This window comes from Catharus ustulatus, chromosome 4 (assembly GCF_009819885.2).
Source record: "Catharus ustulatus isolate bCatUst1 chromosome 4, bCatUst1.pri.v2, whole genome shotgun sequence".
NCBI lineage: Eukaryota > Metazoa > Chordata > Aves > Passeriformes > Turdidae > Catharus > Catharus ustulatus.
In genome coordinates this window covers 990,298-1,010,064 of record NC_046224.1, presented here as the reverse complement: position 1 = coordinate 1,010,064, position 19,767 = coordinate 990,298, and the positions used below count along the sequence as shown (strand labels likewise).

Genomic DNA, 19,767 nt, shown 5'->3' with positions numbered 1-19,767 from the left:
CCTGTTCTGGATTCTGGAGATCCCAGCCATTCCCTGGGGGAACCACGGCTGTGCCAAAGCCACCCCCTTGCCAGGGCTGCTCTGTCCTGCTCGTTATCCTCCCCTCCACACACCCTTGTGTTTGTTCTTGAAATAGAGTTGTTCCTAATTATCCTCGTCTTCAGCCCAGTTCAGTCTCCTGTGCACGAGGATGGGACAATTTAGGGAAAAAAATCTGGGGTTGGGTCCTGGTTTGGGGGGATGAGGGAAGGATGGGAATGCCCCTGGGTGTAACTGATGGATCTCCAGCATCTTCTGGTGAGCTCTTAGGAAGGGTGGGACAGGGTCAGAACTCCCTCTGGGACAGCAGCAGGACCACCCACCCTGAGGGGTCATCCTGGGCCACCAGGAACTCAGTGGTGCAGCAGAAAAACCTTCATGGGCTCCAGGAATACCTCAGGGGATTCCATCACCCCATGGCGAAACTCCTCACGCTGGGGGAGGTTCTGGACATTCCTGCCTGGACTTCAGAGGATGGAATCTCAACTTTGGGGATTTGGGACACAACCACCACTGCTGGAGAAGGACCAGACCAGCAGGACCACTTCAACCAGCACTGCTGGCCTGCACTGCGACCCCACAGGATGTGCTCTGACTCGGTGGTTTTAAGGTGATTTCTCTGAATTCCTTGCATTTATTGGATTGTTTCCTTCAAAGTGTGACTCTGACTTCCAAACTTTCCTCATGGTGTTTGTGTGGGGTGAATTCCTGTGGCTGGTGTGGCTCCAAACCAGCACAGACCAAACCTCAGGGGTCCCAATCCTAGGAAAAGTCACTGAGGGGCAGGAATGGGAACAGCTGGAGCTGCGAGTCCTGGAGCCCTGTGGAGCTGCTGGAGGTGCCACCCTGAGCTGCTGCTGCCACCCAGGGCTGTCCGCTCTGTCACCCTGAGCTGCCCCATCCCACTGTCCCTGCTCTGCCCTCCATCCCAAAGGATTGGGATCCCTGGATCTGGGACATTCCCTCTGCTCCAGAGGGATCCTTCAGGTCCTTCCCTCCCACCCAAACCATTCTGGGGTTCCACAGAGGGAACCGAGGCCACCATGCCCCCACATGGAACCAGCCCCTCTGTGACATCAGCCCGGCCTGGTGGCACCACCAGGGCCGTGGGCAGCAGAGGTGACAGCTCGGCTCTGCCTCTGCCACCTGCGCTGGCACCGATGGCTCTGCTGGGGCTGCTCGTGCTGCTGGCCCTGGCCTGGCCCGTGGGGGCCACCTGGGACACCTGCAGGTCGGTGGGCACGGGGGGCTCGGGGACACTCGGGGGCACAGAGGAGCCCCTGGGGGTCCCTGTCCCTGCTGTCCCCGAGCAGGGCAGTGATGGCTTTGTGCTTCCAGAGGCACCTGCGGGCTCCGGCCCATGGAGCTGAACGACAGCTCCGCCATCCCCGAGTACGTATCCTCGGATTCTGCCAAGGCCACAACAACCCTCAATGTCCCCCCAGGGGCCTGGTCTGGCATCGCCAGCATCCAGGTCACCATGCAGAATGGCACCTGGCACGTGTGCTCGGGGGCACTCATCAGCCGTCGCTGGGTCCTCACAGTGGCCAGCTGCTTCATCGGGGCCGGGTAAGGAGGAGCAGGGATGGGGGTGTCCCCAAAACAGGGACAGGGGTGTTCCCACAGCAGGAATAGGGATGGGACATTAACAGGGACAGGGATGGGAGCCAACAGGGATGGGGATGGGACCCTAACAGGGACAGGGATGGGAGCAAGCAGAGACGGGGATGGGACCCTAACAGGGACAGGGATATCCTCATGGCAAAAATGGGGATGTGCCCTCCGCAGGGTCAATTGTGTCCCCAAAGCAAGGACAGGGATGGGACCCAGCAGGGATGAGGATGTCCCCACAGCAGTGTCAGGGATGTCCCCACAGGAGGGACAGAGATGTCCCTATGGCAGGGACAGGGATGTCCCCAAAGGAGGGATAGGGATGTGCCCTCAGAAGGGTCAGGGATGTGTCCCCAGCAGGGACAGGGGTGTCCCCACAGCAGTGTCAGGGATGTCCCCACAGGAGGGACAGGGATGTCCCCCCAGCAGTGTCAGGGATTTCCCCACAGGAGAGGCAGGGATGTCCCTATGGTAGTGTCAGGGATGTTCCCACAGCAGGGACAAGGATGTCCCCACAGCCAGGACATGCTGCTCCATGGCTGCCTCCCCTCCCTGCTGTGGGAAGCAGAGGCCTGGCAATGGCCGGGCTGTCCCAGCCCCAGGCTCTGCTCCCTGTCACTCTCCATGGCCCTCCCAGGGCTGTCCTCGAGTGGAAGGTGGTGATTGGGGCCACGGATCTTGCTCAGCCAGGCCCCAAGGCCGAGGTGCTCCACATCAAGCAGATCCTGATGCACCAGGGCTACGTGGAGGCCACGGTCAGCAACAACATCGCCCTGGTGGAGCTGGACCGGCCCGCGGAGTGCAGCGACTACATCCAGCTGGCCTGTGTGCCTGACAACTCTGTGACAGTGGCCAAGATGAAAACCTGCTACATGGCGGGCTGGAAACGAGCCCCACACAGCGGTCAGTGCCCAGGGGCTGAGCCGAGCTCTGGGCCCGCGGCCGCGCTGGCCCCGAGCAGAGCCGGGCCTGGGCCGTGCCCCGGAGCCCCGGGCAGGGACACGGCTGGGCCAGGGGCTCTGAGGGGCACGGCCCGGCCCCGGGCCAGGGGCTCGGCCCCACAGGGCCCCCGGGGGCTGCCGGGTGCTCAGAGCCCTCTGTGCCCTCTGTGCCCGCAGCCCCCGGCCCACGCCTGGTGCTGCAGGAGGCCAAGGTGCGGCTCATGGACGTCCAGCTGTGCAACAGCAGCCGCTGGTACCGGGGGGCCGTGCACCCCCAGGACCTGTGCGCGGGGTACCCGCGGGGCGGCATCGACACCTGCCAGGTGTGGGCACAGGGCCTGGGGCACAGGGACCCCAAACACGGCCCCATGGAACCCTGAGAGCAGCACAGGGACCCCAAACACGGCCCCACTGAACCCTGAGAGCAGCACAGGGACCCCAAACACGGCCCCACTGAACCCTGAGAGCAGCACAGGGACCCCAAACACGGCCCCACTGAACCCCTGAGAGCAGCACAGGGACCCCAAACCCAGCCTGGCTCAGTTCGGGCCTGGCCCGGTGCCCTCCGAACCCCAGGGCTCCACCACTGACGGGTGTCCCTTTCCCATCCCTGTGTCCCTTTCCCATCCCTGTGTCCCTTCCCCATCCCTGTGTCCCATCCCTGTGTCCATTCCCCATCCCTGTGTCCCTTTCCCATCCCTGTGTCCCTTTCCCATCCCTGTGTCCCTGCCCCATCCCTGTGTCCCATCCCTGTGTCCCTTCCCCATCCCTCTGTCCATTTCCCATCCCTGTGTCCCATCTCTGTGTCCCTTTCCCATCCCTGTGTCCCTTTCCCATCCCTGTGTCCCTTCCCCAACCCCGTGTCCCTTCCCCATCCCTGTGTCCCTGCCCACTGTCCCCTTGTCCCCAAGGCCTGGCACTGCCCCCAGCCCCCTCCCCGTGCTCCCAGCAGCCCCAGGTTTGGATTCCCTGCAATTTGCATTCCCTGCCCACCCTGCCCACAGTGCAGAGATGAGACAGAGCCCACCCTGACCCAGCCCCACCCTGCTGCCCCTTTGGTCCCCCCAGCCCCCGAGCGGAGCCTTCCCACGGGAATCCAGCCCGGAGCGCGGCTCTGGAGGGGGTGGCACGGGAAGAGCAGTGGCAGCAGCCCCTGTCCCCTCTCTCCTGGCACAGGGGGACATCGGGGGACCCCTGGTGTGCAAGGACAAGAATAAGGACTACTTCTGGCTGGTGGGACTGGTCAGCTGGGGTGAGGGCTGTGCCAGGGCCAGCAGGCCGGGGGTGTTCACGTCCACCCAGCACTTCCACACCTGGATCCGTGACCACACCGGCCCCAGCCCGGCAGCACCGACCGTGGCACCGCTGCCCACCCTGAACACGCCAGCACCGGAGCCAGGAAGCATTTTCTGGCCAAAAATCAGCCTGAGGCATCTTTTTGAGAGGCTGCAGGAGTTGGTGGAGGTGCTCAAGAACAAGTTGGGGTGACAGGAAGGAGAGCAGATCCTGTTGTGGCTGCAGAGCATCCCCCAGCTGGGGCTGTGGCTGTGGGGCCGAAGGCGGCCCCGCTGCCCTGGGCTGCTGTGCCCTGCCCACGCTCCTGCCCCGAGGCCTCACGGGTGCTCAGGTTCATTTAATCCTGGCAATAAAGTTGTGTTCCATCCGTGCTGGGAGTTTAGGGGTGGAATTCTCCAGTTTTGTGATCCTAAAAGCAGAACTGTGCTCCTTCCCCTTCCCGCTTTGAAAACACAAAAGGTTAAAAATAATTTACTGGGGTTAAAAACAATTTACTGGAAACAGCCATGAGATAAGGAATCAAACCATTCTTTGCATCAATATTAATAAAAAATTAATGAGACATTATTAATAAGCAGTGATTCACATAGAGAACCCCTGACAACACCCACTTCTATCCCCACTGGAAATAATGTCCTTGTCCATGGAAGTGACAGTCCCGTGCCCCTGGCAATGTTTGGGGTCCTGGACATGCCCCACTCCCAGCTACTGGGAAAAAATTATTCCTGTGGCCAAAATCAGGACATCCATTATCCACATTTTCAGCCCAGTTCAGGGAAAAACAAGGATGGGACAATTTGGGAAGAATGAGCAGGGTTGGGCCTGGTTTAGGGGGAGATGAGGAGGGGATGGCAGATGGAGAGAGGGACAAACTTCTCCAGCCCAGCCTCAGGGGTCCCAGTCCCAGGAAAAGTCACTGAGGGACGGGAATGGGAACAGCTGGAGCTGCGAGTCCTGAAGCCCTGTGGAGCTGCTGGAGGTGCCACCCTGAGCTGCTGCTGCCACCCAGGGCTGTCCCCTCTGTCACCAGCTGCTGCCCCATCCCACTGTCCCTGCTCTGCCCCAGATCCCAAAGGATTGGGATCCCTGGATCCGGGACATTCCCTCTGCTCCAGCGGGATCGCAGCTCCCAGGAGCTGTCCTGGCTCTGGAGAAGGTTCTGGAGTTTGATCCCACCTGGAATGGGTCAGGATCCTGCCCAAAGCCTCACCTGGAACGTCCCACACGGAGCACAGGGCCCTGCTCACACTCCTGACGCATTTGGGATCTCCCTGACCCCATTTCACTCCAGCTCCCCATCACTCCAAGGGGTCCCTCCGACCTCCAAGGCTGATCCAGGTGATTTGGGATGGGGGCCAGGAAGTTTTGCGGGCTCAGTGCGGGGAGCAGCGGCAGCAGGAAGGTTTGGGGCTGCAGTTGGGGGCGCAGCAGGGCTGCAGCGCCGGGTCCCGGCCCTTCCTGATCTGGCTCTCCCCGAATTGCAGGCGCTGCTCCAGCAGCACCTTCTGCAGGGTGATGTCCCTGAGCACCTGCAGCAGCTCGGGGCTGGCCTGCCCCGCCAGCAGGTCGTAGTTCTCCGCGGGGTCCGACTCCAGGTCGTAGAGCAGCGGGGGCAAGTGTGGGGTGAGCGGAGTTAGCCCCTGGCACGCCGGGTCCGGGGTGGTGCTGCTGTGGAAGGAACCTGAGACACAAACCCTGAGCTCAGAGCAGCAGAAACTCCCAAAATTCCCCCCAAAGGAGGAGGCAGCACTGACCTTGGGTGAAGAAATGAGCCTTGTACTTGCCCAGGCGGACGGCGAAGGGGCCGTGCAGCGGGTCGGGGTTCGGGGGGTAGAAGAACACGGCCTGGCGAGGGCTCTGGGGGGACAACACAGCTCAGCCCACCTGGGCAACCTGGGAACGAGCCAGGTAGCCACGGCCTGGCTGCTGCAGGGCCAGCAGGACTCACCTTCCCCGAGCCAAAGAGCAGCGGGCTCAGGTCGAACCCATCCAGGGCCACCTTGGGCAGGGCTGCTCCAGCCAGGGCGCTCAGCGTGGGCAGCAGGTCCAGGGTGCTGGCCAGCTCATGGGTCACTCCTGGCACGGGGACACAGCCCAGGGCTGACCCTGCTGGCCCCCCTGACCCGGGTTTATCCCGGGATGTCTCCCCTGGCTCACCTGGAGCGATCCTGCCCGGCCAATACGCCACGGCGGGCTCCCGCATGCCGCCCTCGTAGGTCGTGCCCTTGCCACACTTGAGGTGGCCGGCGCTGCCACCGCGTGCCATGCGCAGAGTGGAGGGGCTGGGGACAGCGGGGACAAGGAGCAGCTGCCACACAGAGCCAGGGACGCGCTGGCTGAGGGGGCAGGGACAGGGGTGGCCCGGGGCCAGTGTGACTGTGCCACCCTCAGGGGTAGGGTAGAGGGGACGGTGTGACACCCCGAGCAGGGCAGGGTGACACCGGTGTCACCCACACAGAGGGGACTGGGGACACTTGGGGGTGTCACCCACACAGAGGGGACTAGGGACATCTGGGGGTGTCACACTCCTGCCTCAACCCTGGGGGCATTTGGGGTGACACTTGTCATTGTCCCCATGGTGACACTTGTCACTGTCCAGGTGACACTTGTCCCTGTCCCCCAGTCCCTCACCCACTGTCAGAGGTGACAAACACCAGGGTGACACTTGTCACTGCCCCTGGGGTGACACCTGTCACTGTCCCACGGTGACACCTGTCCCTGTCCCCAGACCCTCACCCATTGTCAGAGGTGACAAACACTATGGTGACACCTGTCAGTGTCCCTGTGACACCTGTCCCTGTCCCCAAACCCTCACCCATTGTCAGAGATGACAAACACCAGGGTGACACCTGTCACTGTCCCAGGGTGACACTTGTCACTGCCCAGGTGACACCTGTCCCTGTCCCCCAGCCCCTCACCCGTTGTCAGAGGTGACAAACACTACAGTGACACCTGTCACTGTCCAGGTGACACCTGTCCCTGTCCCTGTCCCCCAGCCACTCACCCATTGTTGGAGGTGACAAACACCATGGTGACACCTGTCCCTGTCCCATAGTGACACCTGTCACTGCCCTTGGGGTGACACTTGTCCCTGTCCCTGTCCCTGTCCCCAGCCCCTCACCCATTGTTGGAGGTGACAAACACCATGGTGACACCTGTCACTGTCCCATGGTGACACTTGTCACTGTCCAGGTGACACCTGTCCCTGTCCCCAGTCCCCCAGCCCCTCACCCGTTGTTGGAGGTGACAAACACCATGGTGACACCTGTCACTGCCCCCATGGTGACACTTGTCCCTGTCCCCCAGCCCCTCACCCGTTGTCAGAGGTGACAAACACTACAGTGACACTTGTCACTGTCCCATGGTGACACCTGTCCCTGCCTCTAAGGTGACTCCTGTCCCTGTCCCATGGTGACACTTGTCACTGTCCCTGTCCCCAGCCCCTCACCCGTTGTCGGAGGTGACAAACACTACAGTGACACCTGTCACTGTCCCAGGGGGTGACACTTGTCACTGCCCCATAGTGACACTTGTCCCTGCCTCAAGGTGACACCTGTCACTGCCCCATGGTGACACCTGTCCCAGTCCCTGTCCCCAGCCTCTCACCCGTTGTCAGAGGTGACAAACACCACGGTGACACCTGTCCCTGTCCCCTCACCCGTTGTCAGAGGTGACAAACACCATGGTGGCGTTGTCCTGCCCGCTGTCCTGCAGCGCCTGCAGGATGTGTCCCACGGAGCCATCGAACTCGGCCAGCGCGTCCCCGAAGGGTCCCCGGCGCGTGCGCCCCGCGAATTCCCGGCTGGCAAACTGCGGGTAGTGCGTGTGCTGGGGAGGGGACACAGCTGCTGTCACCCCCTGCCAGCACCTGCCAGGTCCTGGCAGCTCACAGCAGCCTCACTGCGAGTTTTGGGGCATTTTTGGGGTTTTGGGCGTTCAAAATCTGATTTTTCGCGGATTTTTGCCCATCTATTTTCACGGTTTTTTCCTCAAAAATCCCTGGAATCTCGCTGGATTTTGGGGTTTTTTAGTGCAGATTTTAGGACTTTTTTCAGCCGTTTCTCATCTGATTTTTAGGGGGTTTTTGCGTTTCTTAGTGCGAATTTTTAGAGATTTTTCCTGATGTTTTTCTCAGAAATCCTTGGAATTTTGACGGATTTTGGGCGTTTTAGTGAAGATTTTAGGATTTTATGGTCCATTTTTAGTGCAATTTTTGGGGTTCTGGGGCAATTGAAAATCCTATTTCCCCCAGATATTTTCCCAGTCTTTTTTCTGTTTTTTTTTCCTTAGAAATCCCTGGAATCTCGCTGGATTTTGGGTCCATTTTGGGGTTTTTTAGTGCAGATTTTAGGACTTTTTTCAGCCATTTCTCATCTGATTTTTAGCGGGTTTTTGCGTTTCTTAGTGTGAATTTTTAGAGATTTTTCCTGATGTTTTTCTCATAAATCCTTGGAATTTTGACAGATTTTGGGTGTTTTTAGTGAAGATTTTAGGACTTTATGGTCCATTTTTGGTGCAATTTTTGGGTTTTTTGGGCCATTTAAAATCTGATTTTTCGTGGATTTTTGCCCATCTGTTTTCCTGGTTTTTTCCTCAGAAATCCCTGGAATCTCGCTGGATTTTGGGGTTTTTTAGTGCAGATTTTAGGACTTTTTTCAGCCATTTCTCATCTGATTTTTAGGGGATTTTTGCGTTTCTTAATGCAAATATTTAGGGATTTTTCTGGGTTTTGTAGGCTGGATTTTTCCTGATGTTGTTCCCATAAATCCTTGGAATTTTGACAGATTTTGGGTGTTTTAGTGAAGATTTTAGGACTTTATGGCCCATTTTTAGTGCAATTTTTGGGGGTTTTGGGCCATTTAAAATCTGATTTTTCACAGATTTTTGCCCATCTGTTTTCCTGGTTTTTTTCTCAGAAATCCCCTGAATCTCGCTGGATTTTGGGGCCATTTTAGGATTTTTTTAGTGCAGATTTTAGGATGATTTTTTGGGCCGTTTTTCATGTCCTTTTTAGAGGATTTTTGCATTTCTTAGTGCAAATTTTGGGGTGGCAGAAGATTCCCTGCACAGGTTCCCTGAGAACAGGGGTTCTCCCCATGGGACTCGGGCCCTTTTCCCTTCTTTTCACTTTTCCCTTTCTTCCCTTTTGCCTTCCCCATTCCTTTCTTTTCCCTTCCCTTTCTCTTTTCCTCTTACCCTTCCCTTCTCCCTTTTCTCTTCCCTTTTCCATTCTCCCTTTTCCTTTCCTTCTTCTCCCTTTTCCCCCTTCCTTTCCTCTTCCCCATTCCCTTCCCCATTCCCTTCCCTTTCCCCTTCTCTCCTTTTTCCATTCCCCATTCCCTTCCCTTTTCTCCTCCCTTCTCCCATCCCTTCCCCTTTCCCTTCCCCTTCCCCATTCCTTTCTTTTCCCTTTTCCCTTCCTTTCTCCCTTTTCTCCTCCCTTTTCCCCTCTCCCTTCTTTTTTCCTTCTTCTCCCTTTCCCTTCCTTTCCCCTTCCCCATTCCCTTCCCTTTCCCCTTCCCTCCTTTTTCCATTCCCCATTCCCTTCCCTTTCCCTTCCCCATTCCTTTCTTTTCCCTTTTCCCTTTTTCTTTTACCCTTCCTTTCACCTTTCTCTCTTCCCTTTTCCCCTCTCCCTTTTCTTTTCCTTCTTCTGCCTTTTCCCTTCCCTCCTTTTTCCATTCCCCATTCCCTTCCCTTTTCTCCTCCCTTCTCCCATCCCTTCCCTTTTCCCATTCCTTTCTTTTCCCTTTTCCCTTCCCTTCTTCCTTTTCTCTTCCCTTCCCTTTTCCCCCTTCCTTTCCCCTTCCCTCCTTTTTCCATTCCTCATTCCCTTTCCTTTTCCCCTCCCTTCTCCCATCCCTTCCCTTTTCCCTTCCCCTTTCCCATTCCTTTCTTTTCCCTTTTCCCTTCCCTTCCTTTCTCCCTTTTCTCTTCCCTTCCCTTTTCTCCTCCCTTTCCCCTTCCCTCCTTTTTCCATTCCCTTTTCCCTTCCCTTTTCTCCTCCCTTCTCCCATCTCTTCCCTTTTCCCTTCCCTTTCCCTCTTTTCTCTTCCCTTCCCTTTTCCCCCTTCCTTTCCCTTCCCTTTTCTCCTCCCTTTCCCCTTCCCTTTTCCCTTCCCCATTCCTTTCTTTTCCCTTTTCCCTTCCTTTTTCCCTTCCTTTCTCCCTTTTCTCTTCCCTTTCCCTTTTCTCCCATCCCTTTCCCTTCCATTTTCCCTTCCCCCTTTTCCCTTCTCTCTTCCCTTTCCCCTTCCCTTTTCCCCTCTCCCATCCCTTTTCCCTTCCCTTTCCTCTTCTCCCATCCCTTTTCCCTTCTCCCATCCCTTTCCCCTTTTCCCTTCCCTTCTCCCTTTTCCCTTCTCCCATCCCTTCTCCCATCCCTTTCCCCTTTTCCCTTCCCTTCTCCCTTTTCCCTTTTCCCTTCTCCCCTCTCCCACCCCACTCCCACCCCAGAGCCCGGACAATCCCCCCATTCCCACATGGGAAGCGTAGTAGAGCAGGAAGGGGAGGCCCCTGCGGGCGCAGTCGGCGATGAAATCCCGGGAGAATTTGTTGTAGAGGGGCACGAGGTCGGGGAAGGACACGGGCTGCTGGATGATGCTCTGGTTCCAGAGCAGCGGCAGCGGCACCACGCCCTGGTCACACGTCCCGAAACATTTGGTGTCGGGTGGGAAACACGTCAGATTCTGGCAGGGACCCTGAAAAAAAAAAAAAAACAACAAATTTTGGGGATCCCAGCTCTGCTGCAGGGCAGGGAATGAAAGGATGGGAGGTGAAGCGTCCCAGTGGCCCAAACAGAAGGCACAGCCAGCGCTGCAGGACAGGGAGATCCCACCCAAAATCCCGCACACCTGGGCGCTCTCACCTGGTCGTGGGAGTAGGGCACGCCCAGGAAGTGATCGAAGCCCTGGTGCACGGGCAGGAAGGAGCCGTTCTGGCCAAAGCCCAGGTGCCACTTGCCAACCATGGCCGTGGCGTAGCCCCGAGCCTTCAGCACCTCGGCCACGGTGACCTCGGAGAGCGGGAGCCCCCCCCGGGAGCCCGGGTCGAACACACCGGGATAGATCCCGGAGCGCACCTGGAGCCGGCCGGTCAGCAGGGCAGCGCTGGGGACACGGCACGGGGTCAGCGGGACGGCCCGGGACAGCCCGGGACAGCCCGGGACACGGCACGGGGTCAGCGGGATGGCCCGGGACAGCCCGGGATATCCTGGGACAGCCCGGGACACGGGATCAGCGGGAGAGCCCGGGACAGCCTGGGATATCCCGGGATATCCTGGGACACAGGGTCAGCAGGGCAGCGCTGGGGACACGGCATGGGGTCACGGGAAGGCCCGGGACAGCCCGGGATAGCCCGGGACAGCCCGGGACACCCCGGGATATCCTGGGACAGGGGGTCAGCGGGACAGCCGGGGATATCCCGGGGCATCCCGGGACACGGGGTCAGCAGGACATCCCGGGACATCCCGGGACACGGGGTCAGCGGCACATCCCGGGACACGCGGGGTTTGTCACCGCCCGTCCATCCCGGGACACCGCGGGTTCGTCCCTGCCCGTTTATCCCGGGACACCGCGGGTTCGTCCCTGCCCGTTTATCCCGGGACACGGCGGGTTTATCCCCCCGTGTATCCCGCGTCACGCCAGGTTTGTCCCTCTGTCCTTGCCGGGACACGGTGGGTTTGTCCCTGCCCGTTTATCCCGGGACACAGCAGGTTTGTCACCACCTGTCTATCCCGGAACACCACGAGTTTGTCCCTCCGTCTTTCCTGGGACACGGCGGGTTTGTCCCCGCCCGTTTATCCCGGGTCCTGCAGCTCCATCCCCCCCATTTATCCCGGGACACCCCAACTCCATCCCCGCCCGTTTATCCCGGGACACCCCAGCTCCATCCCCCCCGTTTATCCCGTATCCCACCGCTCCATCCCCATTTATCCCGTATCCCACCGCTCCATCCCCGTTTATCCCGGATCCCACCGCTCCATCCCCATTTATCCCGTGTCACTCCGCTCCATCCCCGTTTATCCCGTGTCCCGCCGCTCCATCCCCGTTTATCCCGTATCCCACCGCTCTATCCCCGTTTATCCCGTATCCCACCGCTCCATCCATCCCCGTTTATCCCGTGTCCCGCCGCTCCATCCCGTGTATCGCGGCCGGGCCGTACCGGGAGGGGCTGCAGACGGCGGCGCTGCTGTAGAAGTCGGTGAAGCGCAGCCCGCGGGCCGCCAGCCGGTCCAGGTGCGGGGTGGCGGACGAGGGGTGCCCGTAGCTGCCCAGGTCCCCGTACCCCAAATCGTCCGCCAGCACCACCACGAAGTTGGGGCGAGCGGCGGCCGCGGCTCGCACGGGCGGCAGCAGCAGCAGCAGCAGCACCCAGGGGTGGTGCCGGCCCTGCGGTTCCATGGCGCTGTCCCGGTGCTGTCCCGGTGCTGTCCCGGTTTGTCCCGGTGCTGTCCCCGGTGTCCCCGGGGCGGTGCCGGCAGTAGCCGAGCCGATCACGTGGTTGCAAATGGCGGCCACGTGGCCGCGAGGCATGCTGGGAGTTGTAGTCCCGCAGGGCCGTGCCAAGATGGCGCCGCTGGGAATGGCATCTCTGAAAAACGAGCTGCACTCTCCTGGTCAAATTAAAAAAAGTTTAATAAAAGGCGATGAGAGACAAACAATGAAGCAAAAGGTTAAAATGGCCAGGTGCTTGGCATTCAGCACTCCTCTTGCTTTGGAGATATTCCTTCAATTCATCAGCCCATTGCATATTCATAGACCTACCATGCTTATTCAAACTTTCTATAAACTATTTTCCGTATTCCAGGAATATTTTGCATAGCCACTCCCTGAGTCTGCCTTTTCAGAGCGTGTGGTTTTAATTTATTTTATTTATTCATGGCTGTGGTTTTAATTTATTTTTCTTTTCGGTCTTAATTCATGCTATGGTCCTCAATTTCTACAATTTCAGTGCTGGTAGCTGGTGTAGGAGCAGCAGATGTCTTCACTGGGTGTTGTCCAAACAACCAGGCAGTTCACTTATTACAAACACACTTTATCACTTATGTTATTCCTAAAGAAAACTGTATCTTAAAAACCGTTTCAACACCACACCATAATATTTGTGACAATCCAATACCACAATGTGTGTTTATAACAGCATCCCAGAGCACAGCATTGCCTCTGGGCAGCTCAGGAATATCCCCAGGGAGGAGACTCCACCCTGCTCAGGGCTGGGCACTGCCCAGGGGCAGAATTCTGAGATTTCTGGGATGTCCTGATCCCTGGGATCAGCTCCTGCTCGTTCCTCTGGTGCCACTTCTGGACACCCAGAGCAGAGCTTGGACCCAGCAGGAGTGGGATGGGGGGTCCTGGCAGCTCAGAGGCAGCAGCTGGTGACAGAGGGGACAGCCCTGGGTGGCAGCAGCAGCTCAGGGTGGCACCTCCAGCAGCTCCACAGGGCTCCAGGACTCGCAGCTCCAGCTCTTCCCATTCCTGCCCCTCTCAGTGACTTTTCCTGGGACTGGGATCCCTGAGGCTGGGCTGGAGAAGTTTGTCCCTCTCTCCATCTGCCATCCCCTCCTCATCTCCCCCCAAACCAGGCCCAACCCTGCTCATTCTTCCCAAATTGTCCCATCCTTGTTTTTCCCTGAATTGGGCTGAAAATGTGGATAATGGATGTCCTGATTTTGGCCACAGGAATAATTTTTTCCCAGTAGCTGGGAGTGGGGCATGTCCAGGACCCCAAACATTGCCAGGGGCAAGGGACTGTCACTTCCACGGACAAGAGCATTTTTTCCAGTGGGTGTTGTCACGGGTTCTCCATGTGAATCTCTGCTTTGTCTTGTTAACAACCAGCCCCAACTCCACTCATTTTTCCCAGACTGCCCATCCTTGTTTTTCCCAGGAGACTGAGCTGGACAAGGAGGATAACTGGGATAACTCTATTTCAAGGACAAAGTGGATTCACCGCCGGGGTGGGCGCAGGGGTCAGCGTGGGCAGGGCACAGCAGCCCTGGGCACCGGGGCCACCTTTGGCACCACAGTCATGGCCCCAGCTGGGAATGGCTGCCAGAACTGCATCAGCTCATCCCACTGCTCAGGTGTTCTTCCCCTTCAGGAAATCCAACAAGTCCAACAGCAGGTCCAGGAATTTCCCCAGCATCACTTGTTGGAAGGAAACGTTCGAATAATCCTCCATGTCCTCTTGGTCGGAAATGTCCCCCAATCTGGGTTCGGATGACGCGCTCAAGTCCGACTCCTCCTCGGATTCTTCCTCTGTCTCCATGTCTGGCATTGAGACGGGCTCTAGAGGAACATCAGCATCTGGTGGGACCAGTCCCATGTGCACCTGCATCCAGTTGTGGAAGAACTGGGCGGACGTGAACACCCCGGGCCGCTTGTTCCCGGAGCAGCCTCGGCCCCAGCTGGTCAGTCCCACCAGCCAGAAGTAGTCACCATCGTTGTCCTTGCACACCAGGGGTCCCCCGATGTCCCCCTGTGCCAGGAGAGAGGGGACAGGGGCTGCTGCCACTGCTCTTCCCATGCCACCCCCTCCAGAGCCGCGCTCCGGGCTGGATTCCCATGGGAAGGCTCCGCTCGGGGGCTGGGGGGACCAAAGGGGCAGCAGGGTGGGGCTGGGTCAGGGTGGGCTCTGTCTCATCTCTGCACTGTGGGCAGGGTGGGCAGGGAATGCAAATTCCAGGGAATCCAAACCTGGGGCTGCCGGGAGCACGGGGAGGGTCTGTGGGCAGTGCCAGGCCTTGGGGACAAGGGGACAGCGGGCAGGGACACAGGGATGGGGCAGGGACACAGGGATGGGGCAGGGACACAGGGATGGGAAAGGGACACAGAGATGGGGAAGGGACACAGGGAAGGGGCACAGGGGTGGGAAAGGGACACAGGGATGGGACAGGGACAGAGGGATGGGAGAGGGACACAGGGATGGGAAAGGGACAGAGGGATGGGAAAGGGACGAAGGGGTGGGGAAGGGACAGAGGGGTGGGGAAGGGACACAGGGATGGGGCAGGGACACAGGGATGGGAAAGGGACACCTGTCAGTTGTGGAACCCTGGGGGTGGGAGAACACCGGGCCAGGCCTGAAAAGAAACAGGCCGTGTTTGGGGTCCCTGTGCTGGGTGTGAGGGGTTCAGTGGGGCCGTGTTTGGGGTCCCTGTGCTGCTCTCAGGGTTCCGTGGGGCCGTGTTTGGGGTCCCTGTGCTGCTCTCAGGGTTCAGTGGGGCCGTGTTTGGGGTCCCTGTGCTGCTCTCAGGGGTTCAGTGGGGCCGTGTTTGGGGTCCCTGTGCTGAGTGTGAGGGGTTCAGTGGGGCCGTGTTTGGGGTCCCTGTGCTGCTCTCAGGGCTCAGTGGGGCCGTGTTTGGGGTCCCTGTGCCCCAGGCCCTGTGCCCACACCTGGCAGGTGTCGATGCCGCCCCGCGGGTACCCCGCGCACAGGTCCTGGGGGTGCACGGCCCCCCGGTACCAGCGGCTGCTGTTGCACAGCTGGACGTCCATGAGCCGCACCTTGGCCTCCTGCAGCACCAGGCGTGGGCCGGGGGCTGCGGGCACAGAGGGCACAGAGGGCTCTGAGCACCCGGCAGCCCCCGGGGGCCCTGTGGGGCCGAGCCCCTGGCCCGGGGCCGGGCCGTGCCCCCCAGAGCCCCTGGCCCAGCCGTGTCCCTGCCCGGGGCTCCGGGGCACGGCCCAGGCCCGGCTCTGCTCGGGGCCAGCCCGGCCGCGGGCCCAGAGCTCGGCTCAGCCCCTGGGCACTGACCGCTGTGTGGGGCCACTCTCCAGCCCGCCATGTAGCAGGTTTTCATCTCGCCCACTGGCACGGCGCTGTCGGGCACACAGCCCAGCTGGATGTAGTCACTGCACTCCACGGGCTGGTCCAGCTCCACCAGGGCGATGTTGTTCGTGGTCGTGGCAGGGTCGAATTGTTCATGCACCACGAGGGTCTGGATGTGTCTGACCTCGGCCTCGGGGCCCGGCTGGCTCAGGTCTGAGGCCCCGATCACCACTTCCCACCTGGAGATGTCCCTGGGGAGCAGGAGAGGGAGAAAGGATTGATGGGGCCTGGCTGGGGAGTGCAGCAGCACCATTCCCTCCCTGTGCTGGGGACACCTCTGTGCTGTGGGGGACATCTGTGGGGACATCCCTGACCCTGCTGTGGGGACACCCCTGTGCTGTGGGGACATCCCTGCTGTCAGGACATCCCTGTTCCCACTGTGGGCCCATTCCTCACCCTCCTGTGGGAACATCCCTGACCATGTCGTGGGCACATCCCTGACCCTGCTGTGGGGACATCTCTGTCCCTACCATGGGGACGTCCCTGACACTGCTGTGGGCCCATCCTTGTCCCTGCTGGGGGGACATCCCTGTCACTGTTGTGGGGACACTCCCGACCCTGCTGTGGGCACATCCCTGTCCTTGCTGGGGTCCCAGCCCTGTCCCTTTGGGTTTCCATCTCTGTCCCTGCTGTGGGGACATCCCAGTGCTGTGGGGACACACCTGTCCCTGTTGGGGCCCCATCCCTGTCCCTTTGGGGTCCCACCCCTGTCCCTTTGGGGTCCCATCTCTTTCCCTGTTGGGGTCCCACCCCTGTCCCTGCTGGATCCCATCCCTGCCCCTTTGGGGTCCCACCCCTGTCCCTGCTGGATCCCACCCCTGTCCCTTTGGGGTCCCATCCCTGTCCCTTTGAGGTCCCACCCCAGTCCCTTTGAGGTCCCTCCCCTGCCCCTGTTGGGATCCCACCCCTGTCCCTTTGTGGTCCCTCCCCTGTCCCTCCCCTCCTTACCCAGCCCTAGTGAAGCAGCTGGCGACCGTGACCACCCACTGGTTGTGGATGAGTGCCCCCGAGCACATGTGCCACGTGCCGTTCTCCAGCGTGGCCTGGATGCTGATGACCCCGGGCCAGGCCCCCAGGTGCACCCCATCGTCCCCCGTGTCCTGCGAGCTGTCATCGGAAGAATCCCAGGATGCAAAATCGGAGTCCTGGGAATCTTCGTCAACCAGCGAGCTGTGGTCGAAGGCCATGGGCCGGAGCCCGCAGGTGCCTCTGGAAGCACAAAGCCATCACTGCCCTGCTCGGGGACAGCAGGGACAGGGACCCCCGAGTGTCCCCAAGCCCCCCGTGCCCACTGACCTGCAGGTGTCCCAGGTGGCCCCCACGGGCCAGGCCAGGGCCAGCAGCACGAGCAGCCCCAGCAGAGCCATCGGTGCCAGCGCAGGTGGCAGAGGCAGAGCCGAGCTGTCACCTCTGGTGCCCATGGCACCTGACCACCAGGCCGGGCTGATGTCACAGAGGGGTGGCACAGAGTGCTGGAACCTTGGAATGGTTGGGGCTGGCAGGGGACCTTAACGACAGCGTGGTGGCACCTGGGCCATGGGCACGGCCACCTCCCGCTGGCCCCGGGCACTCCCCGGGACGGGGCAGCCGCAGCTCCCTGGAATTGGGGCGTTTCCAGCGGCAGGGACGGGACTGATCGGGGACGAGCAGCCTCAGGGGGGAGGAGCTGGGGCACGGGGGATTCCTGTCTCCTTGGGGCGCCTCCGGTGTCACCGCCTCTCCCTGATCCCAGCTCTGATCCCAAAGATTTGTGTCCCCTCAGGGGCAGCTCCATTGTCACCGCCTCTCCCTGATCCCAAAGATTTGTGTCCTCTCAGGGGCAGCTCCATTGTCACCGCCTCTCCCTGATCCCAGCTCTGATCCCAAAGATTTGTGTCCCCTTAGGCAGCTCCGGTGTCACTGCTTCTCTCTGATCCCGGCTCTGATCCCAAAGATTTCTGTCTCCTTGGGGCAGCCCCATTGTCACCACCTCTCCCTGATCCCAAAGATTTGTGTCCCTTCAGGGGTAACTCCATTGTCACCGCCTCTCCCTGATCCCAAAATCGGTGTCTCCTCAGGGGCAGCTCCATTGTCACCGCTTCTCCCTGATCCCAGCTCTGATCCCAAAGATTTGTGTCCCCTCAGGGGCAGCTCCATTGTCACCGCTTCTCTATGATCCCGGCTCTGATCCCAAAGATTTGTGTCCCCTTAGGCAGCTCCATTGTCACCGCCGCTCCCTGGTGTCCCCTCAGGGGCAGCTCCATTGTCACCGCCTCTCCGTGATCCCAAAGATTTGTGTCCCTTGAAGCAGCTCCATTGTCACCGCTTCTCTCTGATCCCGGCTCTGATCCCAAAGATTTGTGTCCTCTCAGGGGCAGCTCCATTGTCACCGCCTCTCCCTGATCCCAAAGATTTGTGTCCCTTGAAGCAGCTCCATTGTCACCGCCGCTTCCTGATCCCAAAGATTTGTGTCCCCTTACGCAGCCCCATTGTCACCGCCTCTCCCTGACCCCAAAGATTTGTGTCCCTTAGGCAGCTCCATTGTCACCACCGCTTCCTGATCCCAAAGATTTGTGTCCCCTCAGGCAGTTCCACTGTCACCATCGCTCCCCACCCACCTCCGACCCCAAACCCATCCCCGCCGCTCCCCGCGAACCGGGCACAGCCGGGATCGCTCCGCACGGAACCCTCGCGGCCCGGGGGCGGTTCTGGGCAGGCTGCAGGTGACAGATGGCACCGGGATGTCCCCGGGATGTCCCCGCGCTGCCGCTGCCACCCCGCAGCTCCAGCTGGAGCCGTCCCCGAGCGCGTTCCCGACTGCGCTTCCCACGGCGCGCGTCTGCTGCGCTCCATCTGCGGCTCGGGGACAGGAGCGGGGATGGCGGGGACACACCGGGAGCGGCAGGGATTGTACCGGGAGAGGCAGGGATTGTACCGGGAGAGGCAGGGATTGTCCTGGGATTCACAGGAATTATCCCGGGAGCGGCAGGGATTATCCCGGGAGAGGCAGGAATTGTACCGGGAGAGGCAGGGATTGTCCCGGGAGAGGGAGGGATTGTACCGGTAGAGGCAGGAATTATCCCGGGAGCGGCAGGAATTGTCCTGGGATCGGCAGGGGTTATCCCGGGAGCGGCAGGGATTATCGGAGGGGCAGAAATTGTTCCGGGATCCACAGGAATTATCCCGGGAGCGGCAGGAATTGTCCCGGGATCCAAAGGAATTGTCCCGGGAGCAGCAAGAATTGTCTCGGGATCCGCAGGAATTGTCCCGGGATCCACAGGAATTGTCCCGGGATCCACAGAAATTATCCCGGGATTCGCAGGAATTGTCCTGGGATCCAGAGGAATTATCCTGGAATCCAGAGGAATTATCCCGGGATCCACAGAAATTATCCCGGAATCCAGAGGAATTATCCCGGAATCCAGAGGAATTGCCCCGGGATTCAGAGGAATTATCCCGGGATCCGCAGGAATTGTCCCGGGATCCAGAGGAATTATTCCGGGATCACCGCGGGTTGAGGCCGGAGCTCTCCCGGGCCAGTCCCGGGTCAGCGTGGCCTGAATCACAAGCAGGATTTTGGATATTCCCCAGGAATGTTTGGAATATCCCGCATTTCCCTGCACTGGTTGCTCGTGCTTCTGGTGGTGTTTCATGGTTTTTATTCGATTTCTAATTTTTTATTTAATTTTTAAATTTTATTTTTTCCTAATTAATTTCATTTGCTTTTATTTTATTTTTATTTAAACTCTGCTGTCACCGGGCAGCGCCCAGAAGAATTTTCGCCTCTCCAGCCCTCCCCACATCCCGGTACCCACTGCCAAAATCCCCCGGAGCCATTCCCACTCCCTCTCAGCCGGAATTCCCGTTTTTTCCTTGCCCAGGGAAGCCTGGAATGGGCTCAGCATTCCAGGCGTGATCACCCCTGGCACAAATCCCAGCCCAGAATTCCCAAATATTTTCGGGAGGTTGTTCCTGCCTGGCTGCAGGGTTTGGAGTTCCCTGAAATTCCCGAGATTCCGACTCCCGCTCTAGGTGGCAGCAAATCCATGGCAGGGCGGGTTTTGGGTCAGAA

General features: G+C 59.5%; 3 protein-coding genes across 3 annotated transcripts in view; 1 reads left to right on the top strand and 2 right to left on the bottom strand.

Annotated features, from left to right (window-relative positions):
* Window positions 1-1,082: 1,082 nt before the first annotated feature.
* Window positions 1,083-4,079, top strand: LOC116995150 (acrosin-like). The gene is made up of 5 exons (XM_042779182.1): window positions 1,083-1,270; window positions 1,378-1,608; window positions 2,288-2,550; window positions 2,742-2,914; window positions 3,768-4,079. The coding sequence occupies exons 1-5, from the start codon at window positions 1,083-1,085 to the stop codon at window positions 4,077-4,079; spliced, it is 1,167 nt and encodes a 388-aa protein (XP_042635116.1).
* A 278-nt stretch (window positions 4,080-4,357) lies between these two features.
* ARSA (arylsulfatase A) lies at window positions 4,358-12,351 on the bottom strand. The gene is made up of 8 exons (XM_033057907.1): window positions 12,051-12,351; window positions 10,756-10,996; window positions 10,370-10,588; window positions 7,546-7,715; window positions 6,045-6,169; window positions 5,836-5,963; window positions 5,642-5,744; window positions 4,358-5,568 (listed from the first exon to the last, which is right to left on the bottom strand). The coding sequence occupies exons 1-8, from the start codon at window positions 12,287-12,289 to the stop codon at window positions 5,261-5,263; spliced, it is 1,533 nt and encodes a 510-aa protein (XP_032913798.1). The 5' UTR covers window positions 12,290-12,351; the 3' UTR covers window positions 4,358-5,260.
* Window positions 12,352-12,818: 467 nt separating this feature from the next.
* LOC116995149 (acrosin-like) overlaps window positions 12,819-19,767 on the bottom strand; it is a 38,786-nt gene continuing 31,837 nt past the window's right edge. Inside the window, exons 2-5 of the mRNA XM_033057536.2 lie at window positions 16,665-16,925; window positions 15,642-15,907; window positions 15,281-15,426; window positions 12,819-14,366 (exon numbers count right to left, since the gene is read on the bottom strand). Coding sequence (XP_032913427.2) covers window positions 13,968-14,366; window positions 15,281-15,426; window positions 15,642-15,907; window positions 16,665-16,903 — 1,050 coding nt within the window. The 5' untranslated portion in view covers window positions 16,904-16,925 and the 3' untranslated portion in view covers window positions 12,819-13,967. The remainder of the gene's footprint in view (window positions 14,367-15,280; window positions 15,427-15,641; window positions 15,908-16,664; window positions 16,926-19,767) is intronic.